The sequence below is a fragment of the Xiphias gladius genome, chromosome 15 (assembly GCF_016859285.1).
Source record: "Xiphias gladius isolate SHS-SW01 ecotype Sanya breed wild chromosome 15, ASM1685928v1, whole genome shotgun sequence".
NCBI classification, from domain to species: domain Eukaryota; kingdom Metazoa; phylum Chordata; class Actinopteri; order Istiophoriformes; family Xiphiidae; genus Xiphias; species Xiphias gladius.
Genome location: NC_053414.1, coordinates 12,829,985 through 12,850,338, shown reverse-complemented (window position 1 = coordinate 12,850,338; position 20,354 = coordinate 12,829,985). Strand labels below are relative to the sequence as shown.

At 40.9% G+C, this 20,354-nt stretch overlaps 2 protein-coding genes across 4 annotated transcripts; one reads left to right on the top strand and one right to left on the bottom strand.

Moving 5' to 3' along the window:
* Positions 1-6,059: 6,059 nt before the first annotated feature.
* On the top strand, positions 6,060-12,836 carry elmod2 (ELMO/CED-12 domain containing 2). Its single transcript, XM_040145126.1, has 9 exons — positions 6,060-6,219; positions 7,735-7,882; positions 7,976-8,004; positions 9,818-9,915; positions 10,042-10,171; positions 11,785-11,918; positions 12,152-12,220; positions 12,416-12,549; positions 12,658-12,836. The coding sequence occupies exons 2-9, from the start codon at positions 7,738-7,740 to the stop codon at positions 12,813-12,815; spliced, it is 897 nt and encodes a 298-aa protein (XP_040001060.1). The 5' UTR covers positions 6,060-6,219; positions 7,735-7,737; the 3' UTR covers positions 12,816-12,836.
* A 720-nt stretch (positions 12,837-13,556) lies between these two features.
* Positions 13,557-17,531, bottom strand: ucp1 (uncoupling protein 1). Of its 3 annotated transcripts, none has more exons than XM_040145122.1 (7): positions 16,975-17,531; positions 16,638-16,832; positions 16,091-16,289; positions 15,172-15,369; positions 14,924-15,025; positions 14,426-14,606; positions 13,557-14,286 (listed from the first exon to the last, which is right to left on the bottom strand). In XM_040145122.1, the coding sequence occupies exons 2-7, from the start codon at positions 16,761-16,763 to the stop codon at positions 14,172-14,174; spliced, it is 921 nt and encodes a 306-aa protein (XP_040001056.1). In that variant the 5' UTR covers positions 16,764-16,832; positions 16,975-17,531; the 3' UTR covers positions 13,557-14,171. The 3 variants fall into 3 exon arrangements, with proteins under 3 accessions (XP_040001056.1, XP_040001055.1, XP_040001057.1); XM_040145121.1 differs by having other exon boundaries at positions 16,638-16,771; XM_040145123.1 differs by having other exon boundaries at positions 16,638-16,768.
* Between the last annotated feature and the right edge of the window lie 2,823 nt (positions 17,532-20,354).

Here is a 20,354-nt window from a genome sequence, read left to right as displayed (position 1 = left end):
CAACTGTATGAATTACAACAATAGCAAAAAAAAAAAAAAAAAAAGAATAACGGGATAATCCCCAAAGAGCATGCAGAAATACTGCATCAGAGCAAAGCAAAGTTCACAAACTTGGAAGTAAAGTAAGCAAAGTGCAGAAATAAGACTTTGTCATATGTAGGCTGAAAGTGCTTACAGATAAAGGATATCTTTTTATTAAAAACTGCGGATGTTCCTCTTCTAGTGGAGTTTCGTCTGACCTACCAGTCTCATCTGGTTTCAGAATGCCTCACATACTGTGTGTGCTTGCCTGGCAGTATATCATCCGAACCGAATCTGAATTCATCCTAAATACCAATAATAATGATCTTTACAGCTTATAAAAAGATACCAGGTAACAAGTTCACAAGTAAATTGCAATTCTTTGAAAAAAAAAACTTGTCTAGTAAAATTATATAAGAATTCAAATATGAAATATCTCAGCACAGTTATTTGAGACAAAGCAATATCAATTTCAGTTCCCTTTTTGAGAATAGTCCTGCAAAACACCAGATGAAATAAAAGTGCACCCTGAAAACAACCATAATCTCTCATTTAAAGTTCAACTATCTTTTCACTGTCATAGACCTTTTTGTCAGAAATAAACGGAAAATCTTTTACAGCCAGCGAGATGTGTCTCTAGATCCTCTTCTGTCCTGTAATCAATCTCGTCTAAAATCCAAGCAGTGACCTACAGCTTCACACCTCTCCTCTTCATCCCAGGCCTGATGAATGACTCCACCTCAGTCTGTCTCCTAAATGTGTTAAAGCATCTGGGCCAATTCTGTGCAAGTAATGTGCCAGCACTCGGCAGACGTCTGAATGATCTGGTCCTTCGGGGTCTGACGAATGAATTGCACCGCGATTCATTATGCTTCACAGCCTATACAGTATAAAGAGGGAGCAGGGACACCGCTGTATACTTCAGTGGTCCATGGAGGGAACCGGCTGGCCATCTCGGTTTCAGCGACGGTGTCGATGATAATCCATTCTGCACAATGTGCGCTTCATCTCAGTGAGACTAATGTTGAACTCGGCCTCGTCTTTTGGGATGATGCCATTTCTCAGAACAGCAAGTATCGGCAGAAGTCTCCACATTGCTCCCCTCTCTGGGAGAGAAACAACGAGCGCAATACACGTCGTACTGGTCGGCTCCTATTTATGTCTGAAGCAGTCCTTCCTGTCACCCGTTTAAAGGATAATAAATCACGAACCTAAAAGCATAATTTTTGAATGTGACTTGCAGAAAACGGAATGGTAGGCTGCTGGTCTGGGTCAGTGGACAGGTGGAACCCATTTGCGTGCAACCCCCCCCCCCCCCCCCTGCGCGCCATGCATCTGCCTGTCTGTTGTCAAAGTGCAAATATTTATGTGCCGCATGTCCTGACCGTAATGACATATTCAACAGTTAAAACGGCCCGGTGTCTGTGTGTGCAGACTGTGAATTCACGCCAAACGCCAAACGTAACATACAGCAAAGTGATGCTCACGACCGATTCGGGCCAATTTAGATCTTTGTCGTGTATCACAGCCCACACCGGCGGTCCCGTCCCACCCCAGCCTCTCAGAGGCCACTGATATTTTCTGATAAGCTTTGACCTTGCGAGCGAATTCGACATCTGACACGAAGGAAAGCGCAGCGTGATGGAAAGAGGAGGGAGGCTTACCTTGAGAGACGCTTTGTGTCCCGTAGGTACCGTGGGGTGCCGCTTGCGCGTCCGTGTCAGTGAGACGAGGCTAAACCCCAGAAAATGAATATGGAAAGCCAACCCTGTGTCGGTGACACCAAGCCACGCCTTCCACCAGAATATGGGTCTTAGAGGTATCGATCCTCCACAGCAAAGCGCAAAGCTCAAGCACCCTGACGGACTGACCGTGCGCAATGAGTCATCGCCGTCCGGCCGAGGGATGCCGCCTCTGAGGTCTTCATCAGCGTCGCCTCGTGCTCGGGAAGAGTGGACCTTTCACAAAATGGACCTCTCATTGCGTGTGCCATCCCGGACGGAACTGGTCCAGGCAGCGCAGGCAACATGGTGCGGCAGAGTAACGCGGATGAATGGATGAATGGGGGAGAGGATGAGAGTGGAGGCAGCGCCGTGTCAAGCCGCAGGCATCTATAGGAAGCTCACTTGCACTTGAAATTGATGACTTTTAAATCCCTAGCACTAGTCTTTGTCTCCTAAAGAAGCCTATAATATTCCAAGAAGATAGATAGTTTATTTTGCCGGGCCATTTTCTTTCATTCAGAAATGGATTTAGGACTAGACCCAAGCCTGTGAACTGTGTGTTGTGTCTGTTTGGAGGGAGACATTAAGGTATTTCAGGTCATGTTTCCAAATAGGCTCGGAGCACCTTTATCACATGAATCTGAAATTTGAATGTGAAGAAATATTCTCTCTGTGGTTTTTAAGAGGTCTGCCGAGTAGATGACCTCTATGGTCAGGACGTTTGCGGCAAGGCTATTGGCTTGGTGATTCCAGGCATGAAAAATGTAAGCTCGTATCAATACTTTCAAGTGAACCTGTGTTCACTGTGTGCTTACTAATTGTTACAGGGGGGCAGCGGCATATGCAGGTGGCTAAGTGGCTCCAAAACTGGAGGCGAAGAGACGCCCAAGAGGCCACAAGATAAATCTGAGGTGTCACAGGATGATAAAGAAGATATGAAAGAACAAACACACTCTGCTACACAGAATTCTGTTTATATTTCAGACTTTTCTCTAATCTTTGTTTTCTCTCGCGGAATACTGATAATTTGCCCAATCAGGCCTCTTAAAATGGTTCAAATGAAAAACAACCTGAGGGGAACAATCGCCCTGTTTGAAGCGATTGCAGCTCACACCCCACGTAGACACGGGGATGATGGGTTGGTTAGTAGACATCGCTTTGCTTAAGAGGTCATTCACCCAAAAAGGTTTGGATCTACTGACATAAACGGTTCTGAAAACAGTGGCCAGAGAAGCACAGACTAGAGGAGGGATGTAATTCTGGGCATGGCATTTCAGCGCACACCGTATAATATCATATCATGAAAGACAGTTAGAGAGAGTTACATGGTTTTTCTTAGCCATGACCGTAGTATCTCCCTGACCTTAGCCAATTCATGTATGGACCTAAACCAAACCTCAGACAAGAGTCATACCATTTTTGTAACAACCATAAGCATTTTGGAAGAAAACGAACATGATGACATCCAGGGTGAAGGATCAGAAAAGGCTTTCGTGGATCACTTAAGGTAGTGACAACAACCTTTTTTTTTTTGTTAAGTTGGAGGACTTGTTGATTTGGTCAGAAATGTTGCACTCAGTGCTATCAAAGGAAACCTTGCTTTGGTTTTCTCCAGCTTAAGACAATGTGGTGGTTTGATGGTCCTGTCAGCCCTCACCAACTCTGCCCCCCCCCCCATGGACTCACCCCTGTAGGTGGAAAAGCTGGAAGAGAGACAACAACACCACATTAAGGTTCTGCATTAAAATACAACGATCCCATTAGGTTATTTTTCCTATTTCCTGTGATGCTGTGAAAAGGGTTTGGTGTCACACCAGCCAGTGCCAATATAACTGATTTTAATATCAGCATTATAGTCTGCTACCTAGCTCATCCTAAAATAATCTCTCAGAGTGTTATTATAATCTAAGTGGTTACTTTGGGGATTCGGCTTTCAAATATAACCTGTGTCTGAGACAGGAGCTCCGCTTGGAAGACAGTAATTGTACGGGATAAACCTCCTGCCTTTAGAGGCCCAGAGGGACTGATTAGGTGACAAGGTAGACCGCGGCTTAATTACAGTCGAGAGCACCATTGGTGAGCAGCTCCGCATGGGCTGCATGCGCTGCTGATACGCCAGACTTCTGCTTCAGGGTGAGGGCTGGCAGCCAGTTTGGGAAGTGACACAGTGGGAGAGAATAAATATCATTTGACAATAAAGATCGCCTGGTCTGTGGCCACCATTTTAAACAGCGGCCAGATGTAATGACACGGAAAGTGTGCAACTTCATTTGACGGTATCTAACAATGCAGACTTAATGCCAAGTATAGTAACATAGTAACAAGTTGCATAATATGGCCGGTCTGTTCTAAAAAATAGACTTTGAAATCGATTGAATCTAACGCACACAGTCATCTTGGGGCTCTGGCATCATCGTGTGGTTAGTTTGGGAAAGGCAAGTAGTTATAACTGGGTTGTATTAGCTGAACCAACCTGATCTGCAGAAAATGATCATTTTAAACAAAAATTCGGTCAGTTTTGGTTTTACTCTGTAATGAGGACTTTAAGTCGTGACGACTACCTAATTTGGATCTACTATCTAGCTAATGCTTAAAATACACAGTCTTTGAATGATATGCTGTCTGTATTCCTCTGTAGCCGTGGAGCATACTCTGTGCCAGGGGTCAGCAACTAGGTTCGCCTGGGGGCCACTTTTTTCAGCATTGTTCAACTGGGGGCCAACAAAGTTGTCCAGATGCTGTGGAGATGCATCCATATATGCGGTCACTGTTTTTTTTTCTTTTTCTTAGAGTATTTTATCTCTTTTAAGAGTAAAACTGATTTTATAGATCTATTTGTTTTAGGGTTGTCAGCCCCAAAAAAAAAAAAAAAAAAAAAAAATCAGCAAATCAACTCCATTGTAAGCAATAGCTTCTTCCGTCTTAGCTGGATTTTGGAAACCATTGGTCTTGCTTTTATTTCTTCTCGCTTCAGCGATTCTTTTTTTCAGTCAGGCAGCCCTATCTTGCCTGCAGCCGGTTCAAACTGCAGCAGTGAAAACCCCTCACCGGTACCAAAAAAAGAAAAACCCTATCTCCCCCACACTGGTCTCTCTTCGCTGGTTAGCAGTGACATACAGAATTGAGTTTCGGATTGTTTCATTAGTTTTTAAAGCACAGCACATCCAGGTTAGAGCTCCAGAAACTCCACATCACCTATTCCATCAGATCTGGCCCCCCCAGATCTGCTGACCAATCACCGCTCTCCGTCCCACGCCCCCAGTTAAAAACCATCAACCATGATTGAGCATTTTAAGTTGTTGGCCCTAAACTGAGGAATAGTTTTTGTCATTAATAATTATATTTCCCCCTCCATTCATATCTTTAAAACCCATCTAAAGACCCATCTCTTTTCTTTAGCCTTTTAACAGTCATCATGAAGATGTGACTGGGCACTCTGTTTTTATTTGTTTTTTTTTGTTCTCTGTGCAATGCTGTTTGTGTTTTTATGATTATTTTTTTTATGTTATTCTATGTTTTTATTAATTTACTTACATGCTCTCACACATGTCTGTGTTTTACTTGATTATTTGAGATAATTTGATCATCTATCAAATAATCTCATAATTTCATCAGTAAAGCACTTCAGTCAACGTTTTTTATTTTTAAATGTGCTCTATTAATAAATTGACTTGTATCTGGGGACAGATGACAATTTTTTTTTATTAGTTAGTGAGGGCTAAAACAGTTACAGCGGATTATGTTAATATTCATTTGGCAAAAAATTGCTCTGACATGCAAATGTAAAGACTTGTAATTGATAGGTTATCCACACACAATTAACAGTGACCTGTTTAATATATGGTTAATTATCAATTGCCACTTACTTGTGTTTGAGATGCAAATCAGTATTAGATGATATGATATCTGTTTACTTGGTTTTACCTTTTATCTACATAAAGCAGATCTGTAGAAATGTTTTGATGCAAACTATACTAGAGAAAACTTCCCCTTCTGTTGGAGGGTCTGGACCAGGGTCTGGGCCAGGGCCAGGTCTATGCAGTGCAGACCTGTGCAGACTGCACTACGTTTTGTTGACAGTAGATGGCGCCGCAGCAGCAGCGTTCCAAGCACACGTTCACAGGGCTGGCGTGTGCTATGTTGAACGACATCATGTCAATCGGCGTTCACAATAATTTAAACCCAATTTAATCGGATTGTGTCCGCCGTTTTTGGCAGAAAGTACCAACGATATAAAAAAAAAAAATTAAGCAGCAATACACATGTAATCCTTAAATGTAAGGATGCACTTTATTACTAGGTAATAAAGAGCTAACATTGGAAGTGGTTTGTGTCCGACGTGAACGTGAATGCATCAGAGCCAGACTGTTGTCAAGAGAAACGTCGCTGATCTTCCCACGCTGCTGGTAGCTTCAAAGTGAAGCTAAGTTTGTGTTTATCTTGTGTCTGGAAGCATCGTCTCTGCGACAGTAAGGTAAGATTAACTTTAATTTCTTCCAGATGCCATCCAGCACGCCAATGCTTGCGACGTAACCTAATGTAGGTTCACGTGATATTGCTAGCTAACAGTTAGGCGAGTACAATGACAACCTGTTGTCTGAACCGGTTAAGTGTCATCTCGGAGTTTTGAAGCTAGTTAGCCGAACTAGTTTAATAAAATCAGGGGTGACTAGCTAGTAGTTTGCTAACATTAATATGCAGTGGTTACATTTCCTCCCAAAGCGCCACTAAACTCACCAAATCATTTGTAAACTGAATGGTCACGTTTGCCTGAAGTTAGCATTAGCGTTAAGGCTAGTTGCTACAATGGTATTGTTTTGGTTGTTTGAATGTTCGCTAGCTTTCTCCTTTCTCGCATTAACATGATGCTGTCTTAGTGTAGGCTTTGTATTTGTATTTTAATGGCGACCAGCTGAATTAATGGTCTCAGCTCCTCCGAACTGACCGCTGTCAGTCCCAGTCACAATGGTGACAGTGATTGAAAGTAACTAAGTACAGCCCTGCACCTAAATACAGTTTACATTACACGTAATTTAAGGGGAAAATATGGTCTTACGTTATCGAACAACATAGATGCTGTAGTTTCCAGATCTGCCGTTCTACATTTGCATTGAATAAATCACTGGCCGAGAAATGCAAATTTACAATTGCCAATATTTATTGCACTAAACAACACGTATGACAGACAGCAAACCCTAAACTGGACTGAGAAAAGCAACAACCCCGGGTGAGACTGTATGATTGAAGTTACACATTCGTGGCAGTGTCAACACAAACTTAACATTACAAACTTAGTTAAGGTAGAATTTATGACAGCTGTTTTGGATTGAATTGCATTATGTTGGACAGGTGTTCTTAATAAAGTGTCTACAGAGTTTATGTGGCCTTGTTGTAGGTTAAAATGTCCAGCTCTTTGTAAGGTAGATAAATTGGCTCCAGCTCGATCTGCTGCACCACAAAAACGCTGCGAACGTGTTAATGCACTAATAATATACAATAACTGTTACGTTTACTTTCGATACTTTATGTACATTTTGTTAATAATGGTAATGGCAATACTGTGTCTGAATATGGTTGTACTAATAACGCCTAATTGTATTTTGAAATAAGATTACTTAGTCTAAAATTGACAGCAAGACTTTTACATGTACAGAGTATTTTTACAAAGTGGTCCTGTGCATAGTTGTTCAGCCTGTATGTAAGCCACAGAAATATTCACATGTTAACTTATACTTTTTACTGCTGAGTATTTTGCTGATCGAAGCATTTCTTGCACCATGGAATAAAAATCGAAGCGGAGCCACGTTCATATGATGCAGGACCACTGATAAGTGATGCTATCTAAGTCAAGCACCCATTTCAGGCTTGTTGACAAAGTGGCTTATCAGACAAATGTTAAAAATAAATATTAGATTGCTTACTTGACTGTCATATTTTTCTTCTTGAATTCCTTCAGGTGATTGATGTCTTTTCACTTTTTGTGTCTTAGAAAATGTTGGGGAGTATCTGGCAGTACATCTACACATCCTTCCTGAGATACTGGCTGAAGTGGCTCGTCAGACAGGTGACAGGGAAATGTGAGCTGCAGAGAATATGCTCTGGATACAAACCAGGGGCTACAAGGACAACAAAAGCAGGTGAATTAAATCAACCTAAATCTGGTCTACTTTTAATGCTTACTTAACATTTTTTTTCTATAATATTAATCTTCTTCCTGTGTCCTGTTGTAGAATACTCCCTCCAGTCATCTAAGAACAAGGTAAGAAAGGTTTCCATTGTTTCACATTTTTTCGTAGATAATGGTTCGTAGGATTAGTTTTGTTTCTGATACACTGGATTGCAGATTCCAGGGACAACTTCAGTAATTGTGGTTTAACAATTGCTTTCAATGGGACAGTTTTATATCAATTTAAGTTTAAATTACTTTATATAGCTGTTGAAAGCTAAAAACACAATCAATTTAGCACAAATTTGCTGATCAATAGCAAATTCTCTATAAATATTATGATAATCTCTAAATAATCTTGGTTAAATAATTTCTTGACCAAAATGGGAAACACTTTCAGGTTTCACCTTCTGAAAATTGAGGATTTGTTGCCTCAATGTGTTTTAATATCATTACAGATGAAATAGCTTTTAGTTAGTTTTTTTTTTTTTGGTCAGAAAAAAATGAAAAAATATTAAGGCGTAACTTTTGGCACAGGAAATTGTGAACTTGTTTTTTTTTTTTGTGCCCATTTTAATGGTTAAAAAGTAAATCTACAAGTCTAACCACAAAATGGTTAATTTGATAGGTATATTGATTACGGAAATAATAAATCACCCTTACAAAATTCAAGAAAAAAGGCTAGAAAAGATGGAGTAAAGGAAGTAACATATAATTTTAGGTTGCACGTATTGTACAGACACACAGTCAAGCATAACCATAAATCCTCAAAACCAGCAACACAATCAAAGCAAGATAAACTTTTTCTGGAAATGCTGCCTTCATATCAGACATTTAAACATCACATTAAAAATTTTTCATGGGGAATGTACTTGTTTTAAATATTTATTTTTATCTCTCTCCGGTTTCTCAGGTCTTTTTCTGTTGTGTTATATGTGATTGTTGTAATTAATAATGTGTGTTCTTATGTAATCATGTGAGACTTATTTTATGTTGCCGTTTTGTCTGTTGTGAAAGAGATAATGTATCTCAAGAACCTTCCTGGTTAAATAGATTAGAAAATATCGTATTCAGTATAAATAATGTAGTAAGTGAAAACACAGGCTTCTTTATCAAAATGGGAAGCAGACACGAGTTCTGAAAAGACACACCAGAGGCTTTTCTTCTGTCACAGTCTCCCCCTAATGGCTGCTATGGACAAATCTCTATTACCAGACTGTAAGATGGCTAGGAGTCTTTGTTGGGTGAACCTCGGGCCCCTAACAATGTTGAGAGGGTCAGAACTTGAGAAATACGGAGTGAGCAACCTCTGGGGATTTGAAGAAAAAAAAGAATGTGTGGGGAAACAGTTTCGAGATGCTCGGACTGGGGTAATGTGGTCCCATTTCATAATTCTGGTGCTGCAGCAAATGGGAATGGGAGAGGGAAGCCTGTTTAGTCTGAGGTGATTTTTACACTTTGTGGGCTCACAGTGAAGTCTCAAGTAAACAGCCTTTGCTTTACTACTGACCTCTACGAGAAGTCTCAAGCAAACAGCCTTTGCTTTACTACTGACCTCTACATTAACTTTAAGCCTGCTGTATGTGTGAAGCCCAGTAAAGTCATATCCTGTGAGCTTTATCAGTCTTTATCTTTCACTACACTTGCCAGGCTTAGATGAATCGACTGTACTTGTCATTTATGGTTACAGCGAGGTAAGCATTTTTTAATCAACAGTCCAGTTCAGTGTGGAATCAGAATTGCTTGGTCATCTTTCCAGGGGTTGACTTTGAGAAACATATTTTCACTGTGGTTGTCAGCAAAGATTATATAGCAGCCACTTTGCAAGTTGTCTGTCTGGGGGCTCGCTGTATCATTATTTTAATGTTGCTACCTCCTCACTCTCATGCGCTTTCTTCCCATGTAGGTTTTAAGAGGAGCTTTGGAAACCAGCAAGGATAAATTAGATCAATGTGTGGATGAAATTATGAAAGAGAAGAATGTCAAACCCCAGAAAGATCCCCTGTAAGGTTACATCTTATCTACTAGTTTGAATTTTTCATCTGCAATGCTTTACTTTTCATCATATTCAGTGAAGTATATTTTCTGATTTAATGATTATTTACTGGTTTAATCTCTTTACTTTTCCAGGTTCAAGGAGAGCCTGCACATCTGTCTGTTACAAATAACAGGATACAGCAGTCTTTATTCTTCTGTGGAAGACTTGAGAAAGGAAGTCTTCAGTTCGGAGAATGCAGAACACGAGGCCATGCTTTTGAAGGTATGTGTCCCCTGCCTCTAGATCTATACATTAGAAAAAACTGAAGCAGTTGCTTTATCTACCTAGTTAATGTTCCACGGAACAAATAAGGATATTTCCATGGTATACATGCATTCACAAAGCACTTTATTAGGAACACCTGTACACCTGTTTATTCATGCAGCTATCCAATTTAATGTGGCACCAGCACAATGCATAAAATCCTGTAGTTACAGGTCAGAAGCTCCACTTAATGTTCTCATAAAACATCAGTATGGGGGGAAAATGTGATCTCAGGGGCTCAGACCATGAAATGATTGTTGGTGCCAGATGGCTGGTTTGAGTATTTCTGAAACCGCGGTTCTTCTGGGATTTTCCACTTCTGCTGTTCTTCTGGGCACAACAGTCTCTAGAGTTTACTCAGAAATATGTGAAAAATGAAAAACATCCAGTGAGCGGCAGTTCTGTGGACGGAAACACCTTGTTGATGAGAGAGGTTGGAGGAGAATGGCCAGACTGAGAGAATGGCTCACTATAATTGGACAGTTGAAGACTGGAGAAACGTAGCCTGGTCTGAAGGATCTGGATTTCTGCTGAGGCACGTAGATGGTACGGTCAGCATTTGGGGTCAACAGAATGAATCCTTGGACCCAACCTGACTTGTGTCAACAGTCCAGGCTGCTGGTGGTGGTGTAATGATGTGGGGGATATTTTCTTGACACTTTGGGCCCCTTTAATACCAATCAATCTTGATTTGAATGCCACAGCCTCTCTGAGTATTGTTGCTGACCATGTGTTTTCCTTTATAGGCACAATTTACTATCTTCTAATGGCTTCTTCCAGCAGGATAATGCACCATGTCACAAAGCAAAAGTGTCTCAAACTGGTTTCATGAGCATGAGTGAGTTCAGTGTACTTCAGTGGCCTCCCCAATCACCAGATCTGAATACAATGAAACACCTTTGGGATGTGGTAGAACAGGACATTGGCAGCATGAATGTGCATCTGACAGATCTGCAGAAATGATGTGATGCAGTCACGTCAACACGGAGCAGAATCTCAGAGGACAGTTTCCAACATCTTCACAACATCTTGTGGAATGGCTGTTTTGAGAGCAAAGGGAGGCCCTACCCAGTATTAGTATGATGTTCCCAATAAAGTGCTCGGTGAATGCATTTGCATGCAGTTGTTCTGTCGTTCTTTGTGAGTCATGAGAGTCACATGAGTATGACAGAATATCTCAGACAATATTGGAACATGGTGAGCCACCAAAATGTTGTGACGACTCAGTGACATTTTGGACCAAATTTTTAAAACACTGAGTGAAGTGACAGTTGATTGGATGGACAGATACACTGTAGCGGACTTAACGCCATGAACTAATTAGCCCTTTTAACATAAACACTTTGAACATAGTTGAAACTTTAGAGGGAGAAATCACATTTATTTGTGAAATTAGAAATTTAATCTGGTTTACCAGCACAATAAAATGGCATAGACTTACATTACCATGTTGAAAGTATTGATTATGAATCCAAAATGTTGTGCACAAAATCACATTCGAAACCATTGTACCTGTAACTCAGTATTGTGTCAATTAAAACGTGTGATGCTGTAAATATTTGTTCCCTCAGCTCTGGGACCTGTTGATGCCAACAGTCAAACTGGAATCAAGGATAACCAAACAGTGGGGAGACATCGGATTCCAAGGAGATGACCCCAAGACTGACTTTAGAGGAATGGGCATGCTGGGACTAATCAATCTCGTGTGAGTACTCAATGAATAGCTATAAGACATACAATAAAATAAAAAGAAATAAAGTCTTAAATATGCATCCAAATGAATATTCACATTGCTTACAATGTAAAATGTTATCCATATAAAATTTGTAGATTTTTCTCGGTAAATGTTTGCAGTTATCACCAGTGAGTGCATGTTTACGCGGTCTCATCCATAGTTGGGGAGCAATAATGATACTACAATGTTTTTGCTGTTTGCAGTTTTTTCAGCGAAAATTACACAGACGAGGCTCGTCAGGTGTTGTCTCATGCAAACCATCCTAAACTAGGGTAAGAGACATTCATATATGAGCACCAGTGTGTTGTCCATTGGCATTGTGTGAGTGTCATCTTTTTAAAATCACTGCCTCACTATCACTAGACCTGGACAGAAGAAGACGTCAGGTTCACCATGTCCTCCACGTGTACACAAGATGCTGTCCCGTTTAACGTCCGTGCTATACTCATTTTGCGTACATGTTTTAGCTATTCATATGCCATCGTTGGGATCAACTTGACAGAGATGGCCTACAGCCTCCTGAAGAATGGTGCTTTGAAACCACATTTCTACAATACAGTCCAGGGCACACCTGGACTCCGGCACTTTCATCAGCTGTACTGTCAGTAGACCCAACGTCATTCTTTTTTTATATTCACCTCTGATTCAAATTTTGTTATTTATATGTTTAGAGAAAACTCTCTAAACGCATTCGTTTCTTCTTCTCTAGGTTACCTGGCGTACGAATTTGATAAGTTCTGGGTGGCGGAAGAACCAGAAAGCATCATGCAGTTCAATCAGTACAGAGAAAAATTCCATAACATAGTCAAGACACATCTACAGAGCCCTGATGTGTCCTTCACATTGACTGTCCGTTCTAAAAACTAACATAAATAAAGTATTTTAAAGGGTTATTATGGTCCCCCCCCGATTTCTCCAAAGCCCCTGGCATTGTTTGATCAGGTGTAAGAAGGCAGCAAGGTTCTGCATAACCAGCGCGGAACATTTAAACACTCACATTCCTCAAAAATTCAAACAAATGAATCCTCTTATATTTGGTTTTGTGGTTCATTAGTCATGTTCTGTTCTTGTTATAGTCATACTTAATTGTTTTAAAAGTAGAGCAAGAATCTACCACCCTATACCTCAGAAATGACCATTCCAGGGGCTAATTGTACTTCATGAAGGGGAAATGAGAGCTGCTGCAGAGGACTGGGGTGATACGAACAGCTCTGTCGTTTGTGAGCGTAGAAGCACTTTCAGTGAGCAAGTAGCCAAATTGTTGCAGTTTACAGACAGTTATTGAAAAATGGCGATTAACTACCGTATTTTTTTCTGTCTTGTTTGTGTTTGTTCTCACAATTGTCCTGCTCAGGAATTGGATATTTATGTCTGGAGACCATGGCTGAAGCCTAATGTAAGGAATGAATTCCACCGTGGGGTTTCTCATCTGAATGGTTGCGCATGGTTTAACAGGTCCCCACTGATACCATTAATGCCACCTGTATTATCTAATGATAATGATGTGGAGCTCAAAAAACGTTGTTCGCCTGCTTTCCATAAATATGTATGCCTGACGACTGATACTGCGTTTTCATTACCTGCTATTTTAATGCTGTGATTTGCTTTTGAGGAAGTTCTGTAATGATTTACACAACTTGCCCTGAGTTAATAAATACAGTTAGATGTTTTGAAATGTGTTTTGTGTCCATGTGTTGTAGGGGCAAGTGAAAGAAGCAAGCACAGTGTGTGTAAAACAGGTCAAATATATTTTAAGCTTTACATAATCATGTTTTACATTTTATTGTGGCACCGGTATTGTTTTTTTTTTTTTAATATAAAAACCTGCACTGGTTAAAGCTGCCTGAAATGTATGACTGGCAGATTTAGAGTCACAGGTCTTAAAGTGCAAACCCCACTTCCCAGAGGAGGTTATCACAAGCTTGTGTTCATATCATTCACTCCCAAACTATTTGGAATGGGCTCATTATGACAAATTTATAAATATGAAAGGAGCGGTGTGTGTCTTCTTGATACAGGAGTTGAACATGAAGTCAAACACAAGGTAGACTGTCCAGTACTCCTCTTTTTTTTAAAAAAAGGGTTGTCCTCTTTGTCACCACAGGACAAGAAGATTGTTGAATAAAGCTAAAAAAAACAAACAAAAAAAAACCCGAATTGGTACACATTAGGTTTCTTCATCCAGTGGTGTTTTTTTTTCAGTCAAACTTTGAAGCACTAAACTCAATTCGGGGCCTCGATCCGCTTCTTGGTGACCATCATGGCCCTCTTGATTTGCTCGAACGACACGAACATCACGACATTCCACGATCCCAACCTCAGAAATGAGGGCACAAATCTACAAAACAAAAAAAAACAAGACGAGGTCAGAGGCTCGAAGTGAAGAACAACGGCTCAGGTTTTCATTGCTTGAATATATATATATTTTCAATCATAACGAATAAAGGTGCGGCGGGGTTCGGGCAGAAAGCGCTCACCCTTTGTAGAACGCGGTCGGGCCCTCTTTGGTCAGCATGGTCCAGGCACAGTTGACGGCGCTCCTGTACTGGCCCGGGGGTGAGTTCATGTACCTGGTCTTCACCACGTCCACCGGGGAGGCAATCACCGTGGTGACGAAGCCGGCGCCGAACGCGGACACAAAGTGGCACGGCAGGTTGTCTGCGGAGAGAGGCGGAAAGGGGCCGTGGACCCGGGCCTTTGTTCACGGAAAACCGGCGTCGGGGGGGTGTAAACGTGTGAAAGGGGCAAATGTCTTATTAACCAACCGGGGGGTTAAGCCGTGTTCTGTACCGGCATGTGTGCCGTTATCATCTGTGGAGGAGCTAAAGGGGCTGAGAGGGTGTGTGGACTTCTGCCCAATCAGCTGTCTGTCTGTCTGGGACGGCATTGATCGTGTGTGTGTGTGTGTGTGTGTGTGTGTGTCACTGTATCTCACACGTGCGTGGGTGCTCTCTCTCTCTCTCCCTCTCTCTCACCTGACAACAGGTTATGTTTAAGAATGGCCTCCTTGATCAGGTCGTACGTAACCAGCTCTGTGCAGTTGACCAGTGCGTTTCTTGTGATGTTGGGTAGGGTGCCTAAAGAAGCCGGAAAGGAATAAAAAAAAACAAAAAACAAAAACCGCACTTTACTCATCAGCTGCAAAGCTATTCTGGGTCTTACTTTCATGTCAGGCGAGACCCAAGAGAGCATGACATTTCGAAGCGCGCTTCCTCCGCGGCACCTTTCCAGAGTCCACGTAAGCCCTCATTCTGGAAGATGTGTTTGTAGGCCTGCATGGTGCCACTGTAGCGACGAGCCACGCCGTCCAGGTTCACCTGGGCTTGGAAGCGAACCTTGACCACGTCGGTGGGCTGCGCAAAGGACACTGCCATGGCACCCGTGGTGCAGCCGGCCAGGATACGCACCAGCACGCCCGGGTCTGGAGACGAAAAGACAGGAACAGCCACCGGTAGTTGCATGTGCTTTTACTTAAGCACGATTTCGAGTGCAGGACTTGAACGTGAGTGTCCTTGTCATGGTGATATTGATACTTTTACTTAGGTAAAAGGTTTCAGAACAGCACGAAAATATGCTTTTCTATCTATACAACAACAACAACAACAACAACAAAAACAAAACAAACCCTGAGTCTCAATTCTCACAACGTCAGTGTCACTGCCCTCAGGTCTTCATACACTTTGGCTGAAACTCTTACTACACCTAACATGCACTTAATATTACACGCTGTGTACTTTATTTATTTAGCATTGAAATTGTATCTCAATATGAGACTTCTGCTGCTGTTACTTCTGTCTTTATTGTACAAACAGCAGCTGCTGCACATCTGGCTGTAGTGGAGGAGGGATCCCTCCACGATGCTCTTCCTAAGGTGTCTGGCTTTTTTCCTATGTTACAGTGTTTCTGTTTTGTTTTTCCTCTTGTTGATGTACAGGCTGTACAGGTTATAAAGCCCCTTGAAACACGGGTTTGTGATTGTGGGCTGTACAAATAAAATTCACTTGACATGCATGTTTCATGGGACATTTAAATTCATGATTTTAATTCACCATTTCTGTTACCGGGGATATGATATATAAAGAAATATGTCATTAAAAAAAACAAAAGCTTGCTTGTACTTTAAAAGTACTGCAATCACTTACTGTCTTTTCCACCTGTGTAGAAATTTTTGACATTGTCATAGAGGCCGATTCTGATGGAAGCGAAGCACACTTGTCTCTGCAGACCGGCTACCAGCCCGTTGTACAGAGACTTGGGCCCCTCTGTTCGGATCATGGTGCTGATTGTCCCAAACACCCCTCTGTACCGGATGCCTTCCACTGCTTTCTTCTCGCCCTGAATCTGTGGTCACAGATTGTACTCAAGGCTAAGACCGGTTTCACAGCACAAAAGTAGGACAACCTCAAGAAGAAAAGGTGCAGCATGTAGCTACAGAAGCGTCGATGAGTATAATTGATTTAGTGGTATTGAGGCGGACAAAGCTGAAAGTCGACCTGGTCGGTCAATAGTAGCCAACATCACACTGTGTTCCTAAGTCGTTTATTTCAAATTGGGTAGCTAATCATTATAATTGCAATGTAATACCTGGTGCATTTTAGTAAATGTGAAGAAAACATGTCATAGGTCTTGTGATACCAGTAACGCGTGAATAATCTTTGTCCTTCTTTGCCAGTATTACTGCACAGATACCTGTAGTCTGACTTTGGCCGTGTCCAGAGGAAATGTGACAATGTCAGCTATACAGGCTGCTGCTCCAGCACTCGCCATCTTCACCCCCAGTGGAGGGGGAACATCTGAGGGTTTGAGTCCTACCATGTTTCCTGCTGCCGGTGACAGGTACGCACACAGAGACACACGTGCAGAAGCAAGTCAGCGTTGGACTCTCTTGTAGGAAAACCACGATATAAACTTTAACCCCATATGCAAATCTTTTATCTGTAAAACTGAGATGTCAGTGAACGATGATATCTTTTATGAGCCGGCAGTAAAAGAGGAGATTAATTGTAAAAATTTCAAACATACTTACATTGTCTAAAATGTAAGGTTCCTTTTGATCCTTGGTTGTTTGTTGCCGGGCAGTATTTGATAGGCCAGGTTATAATCCATAAAGGGCCCCACTTCACATGAAGGAGAGAAGCATCTTTTGCTCTGCATTTATATATTCTCTGGCTGGCTTTTATTTATGACATCCACAGAGAGGCGTTACTGTACTCCTGTACACCCGGGTCAAATCAAAGTCCACCGACTGTCAGAAAGTCAATGTTCAATTTACCCCACAGTGCAGGCACTTTTCAGAAAAACAACTATTTTGCCTCTCCATTCTGTGACTGTAACCCCAGTATCTTTTCATCCAAATTGTGGCATATTTTCAGAAGCGTCCATAAACTATCATCAATATTTGTAAATGTTATTTTCTTGCCTTGACTTCACATTGGCATTCAGTACGCTAAGAAGAAACTGGAGATGTCTGCAGGCTTTCCATCTGTCCTGCGTCTGCCACTGACTCAATATTAAGTCATTATTTACTTCATTAGACCAAGTGTCTGCGCTTAAGAAGAGTTATAATAAAACACTATCGGTCAGGTTCGTTGGAGGCTTGTGCTTGCTCTGAGCCAATGACAGAAGAGATGTGTGAACGACAGGGAAAGCATTTGGAGCTGATTGGCTTAGTGAAGGTGTCTTCAGTGGTCTTCATAGACAAACCCCCACACTGCCCTTTCACTTTTGTAGCAGAGGTGTTGTATCACGCAGGAGGTGCCCGTGAGTTCATTTAAACCCAGTTATACACTGTTGTTCATGTCTGATTTTTTCTTTAACAGTCACAGTCGGACACCAGACACACATTTTTTTTTGTTATATCTCAGGGGTGGGAGAGCCGTGACGCGAACTGGTGAGCAAGGGTCATTATGGAGCAGATAAGAACTTTGCATCACACCGTGTTTGGCCTCTCAGCAGTTTAGCACGGGTGGTGCCTGTTTCATAATACCTTGCCCTAAATTCAGCCCTTAACCGTATGGGGATTATGGGAAAATTAGATTTTTGGAAAGAAGAAAACGGGAACATGCAAATGTGCCCTTATTCCCAAATACACTTGGCTGCAAGTTGATTAGGTACACCTAGCTAAAACTAATGTAGTGCAGTAAGTCCTACCTTTGTTTTTGTTGAAAATGCTTGAGAGAGGTGTCGATACAACCGTAGTTTGTGGTGCTATTAAATTGCACTGGGTGGTACTTCTAATATGTAGTCAACTGCCTTTGATAACCTAATATACTAAACAATGTAGACGAAATAATAGAAACACCTCTCAGTATAACCTTCATGAAGGTAGGATTTATTGCAGGGTTGTTGTTTAGACTGAATTAGTATATCGAGTTTGAATGTTTTAGTGTTTAATAATAATTTTAAAAATGACAATAATATACATTTGGAAATTTAAAAACAAGATTTTGTGGTTGAGAAAATTAAAGCACAACATATGCTAAACGAAGCAGCTCTAGAGCTTCTAAGTGTCCCATCTTTTTTTGATTTATATTTTATCATATATTATATACTCATAAATTTATTACTATCGATCCTCTACTTTGTTGGAGGATTCTATGGTATTAGAAGGATTTTTCTATTTATTGCTTTTGAGTTTTAGGTTTATATTAATGTGTCTGCACAGAGATCGACAAAGATTCCATAATGTCCCACACAGTTCACCGTGGTGGCAGGACCTACATGGCTTAGCGGGCGGAGACGTAAGAGTTATCATGGAACCAAATCTGTCAGTTTATTAAAAATTAGGTGACACTGACATTACCTTAATGTTGTTATGTTGTTCTTTCCACTAACTATGGAAAGCCGGGTGTGAGACCCTAGGAATGTGAGTAACATTTCATTTATCCAGGTTTAACACACAGCGTTCCTGACTGATTAATCATTGCCAGTTTTCCCTGTGTCTGAGAGGGGATGCCTCTGTTTAATCCGCCGAGAGTCCTGCTGTGAATGAGCTCACTGAGCCGTGATTGGTCGACCCCGAGCCACATCCCCAGAGTGTGTTTGGTCCGCAGAGGGAGAGAAAGAGAGGCCCTGTAACCAACTGAGGTTAAATACAGTTGTGTCCAAGGCACACATTGCTGTTGTCTTTGTCATAAAGGGCTCAAAACACTTCCTTCTGCTCCAGTTAAAATTTCCTCGTTATCATATTAAGAAAGAGCAATGTTTTGAGTCCAAATCGTCTCCTTTAAACAAACGGAAAAAAAACCTGACAAATTATTTGTTGTCAATATGTTTTACTTTCTTAATATCATAAAGAGGAAACTTGAACAGGAGCAGATGGCAGTGCTTCAAGTCCTTTAAGAGTTTGTTTTATGAACTGCACTGGAACAAGATAGTTGTGCATGTATTTTCATAGTGAACATGATGCTGCATTAACACCCAGGTTTTACAAGATCAGTGGTGGAAGAAGTTTTTTTCAGATCCTTTACTTAAGCAGCAAAAATGAAAGTTCTTATGATGCAGCAAAATGGCCCTTGTCAGTGTAACATTATTGGATTTTTGTAACCAATACACTAACATAAGCAACATTTTGATGTTGCAGCTGATAGAGGTGGAGAACATTTTAAATAATTTAAAGAGTAGTTTTATTTCATAAACCGATCATGTGTTTTTTATGTAAAATCTTAATCTGCAATGTAACTACTAATTTAAGGTGTAAAAAAAAAAAAAGAATATTTCCTTCTGGAATTCAGTGGATTATACAATAAGTATAAAGTAACATAACATAGCAAAAGTCAGTTAAAGTGTAGGTATAAAGTGTAGTATATTGTACCTGAGTACAGTTTTTGTGGAAATGTACCTAGTTACATATCATCACTGTACTAGACAGTCACCGGCACTTATAAATGTCAGCGCTAGAAGGATAGAAAAGCTCAGATCTCCCTCCAAAATTTGTGAATCCAGGTATGTTTGATTTATTCTCTGGCTAGGCTGTAAATCTAGAGCTACTGTAAAACATCAACTACAAACTGTGATTTAGTTTAATTAAATAACAGACGTTTTAAAACTAGTTGAAAAGTAACAAATGATAATGCTGTTTTTGCCTGTGTTAAACCATATTTTAATGTGGCTAAAACTCATGTCTTAAGGAAAATGGAGATTGGTAGCTTAAATGATCTTCCAGCAGATGGCAGTAACACTCTGCACTACCCTCATAGTGGCACTGAATCTGATGAAGCCAATAAAAAAAAGGCTTGAGGCAATGTACTGTGCAGCATTGAATCAATCAAACTGTAATTTTTAATTAGATTGGAATGATACACAATGCATCAGAATCCAGGGTTATAACACCTGGACATTTAAAATAAAAAGTGTTCACATAAAAACAACTTAAAAACAGCAATGTAAAAAAAAAAAAAAAAAAGT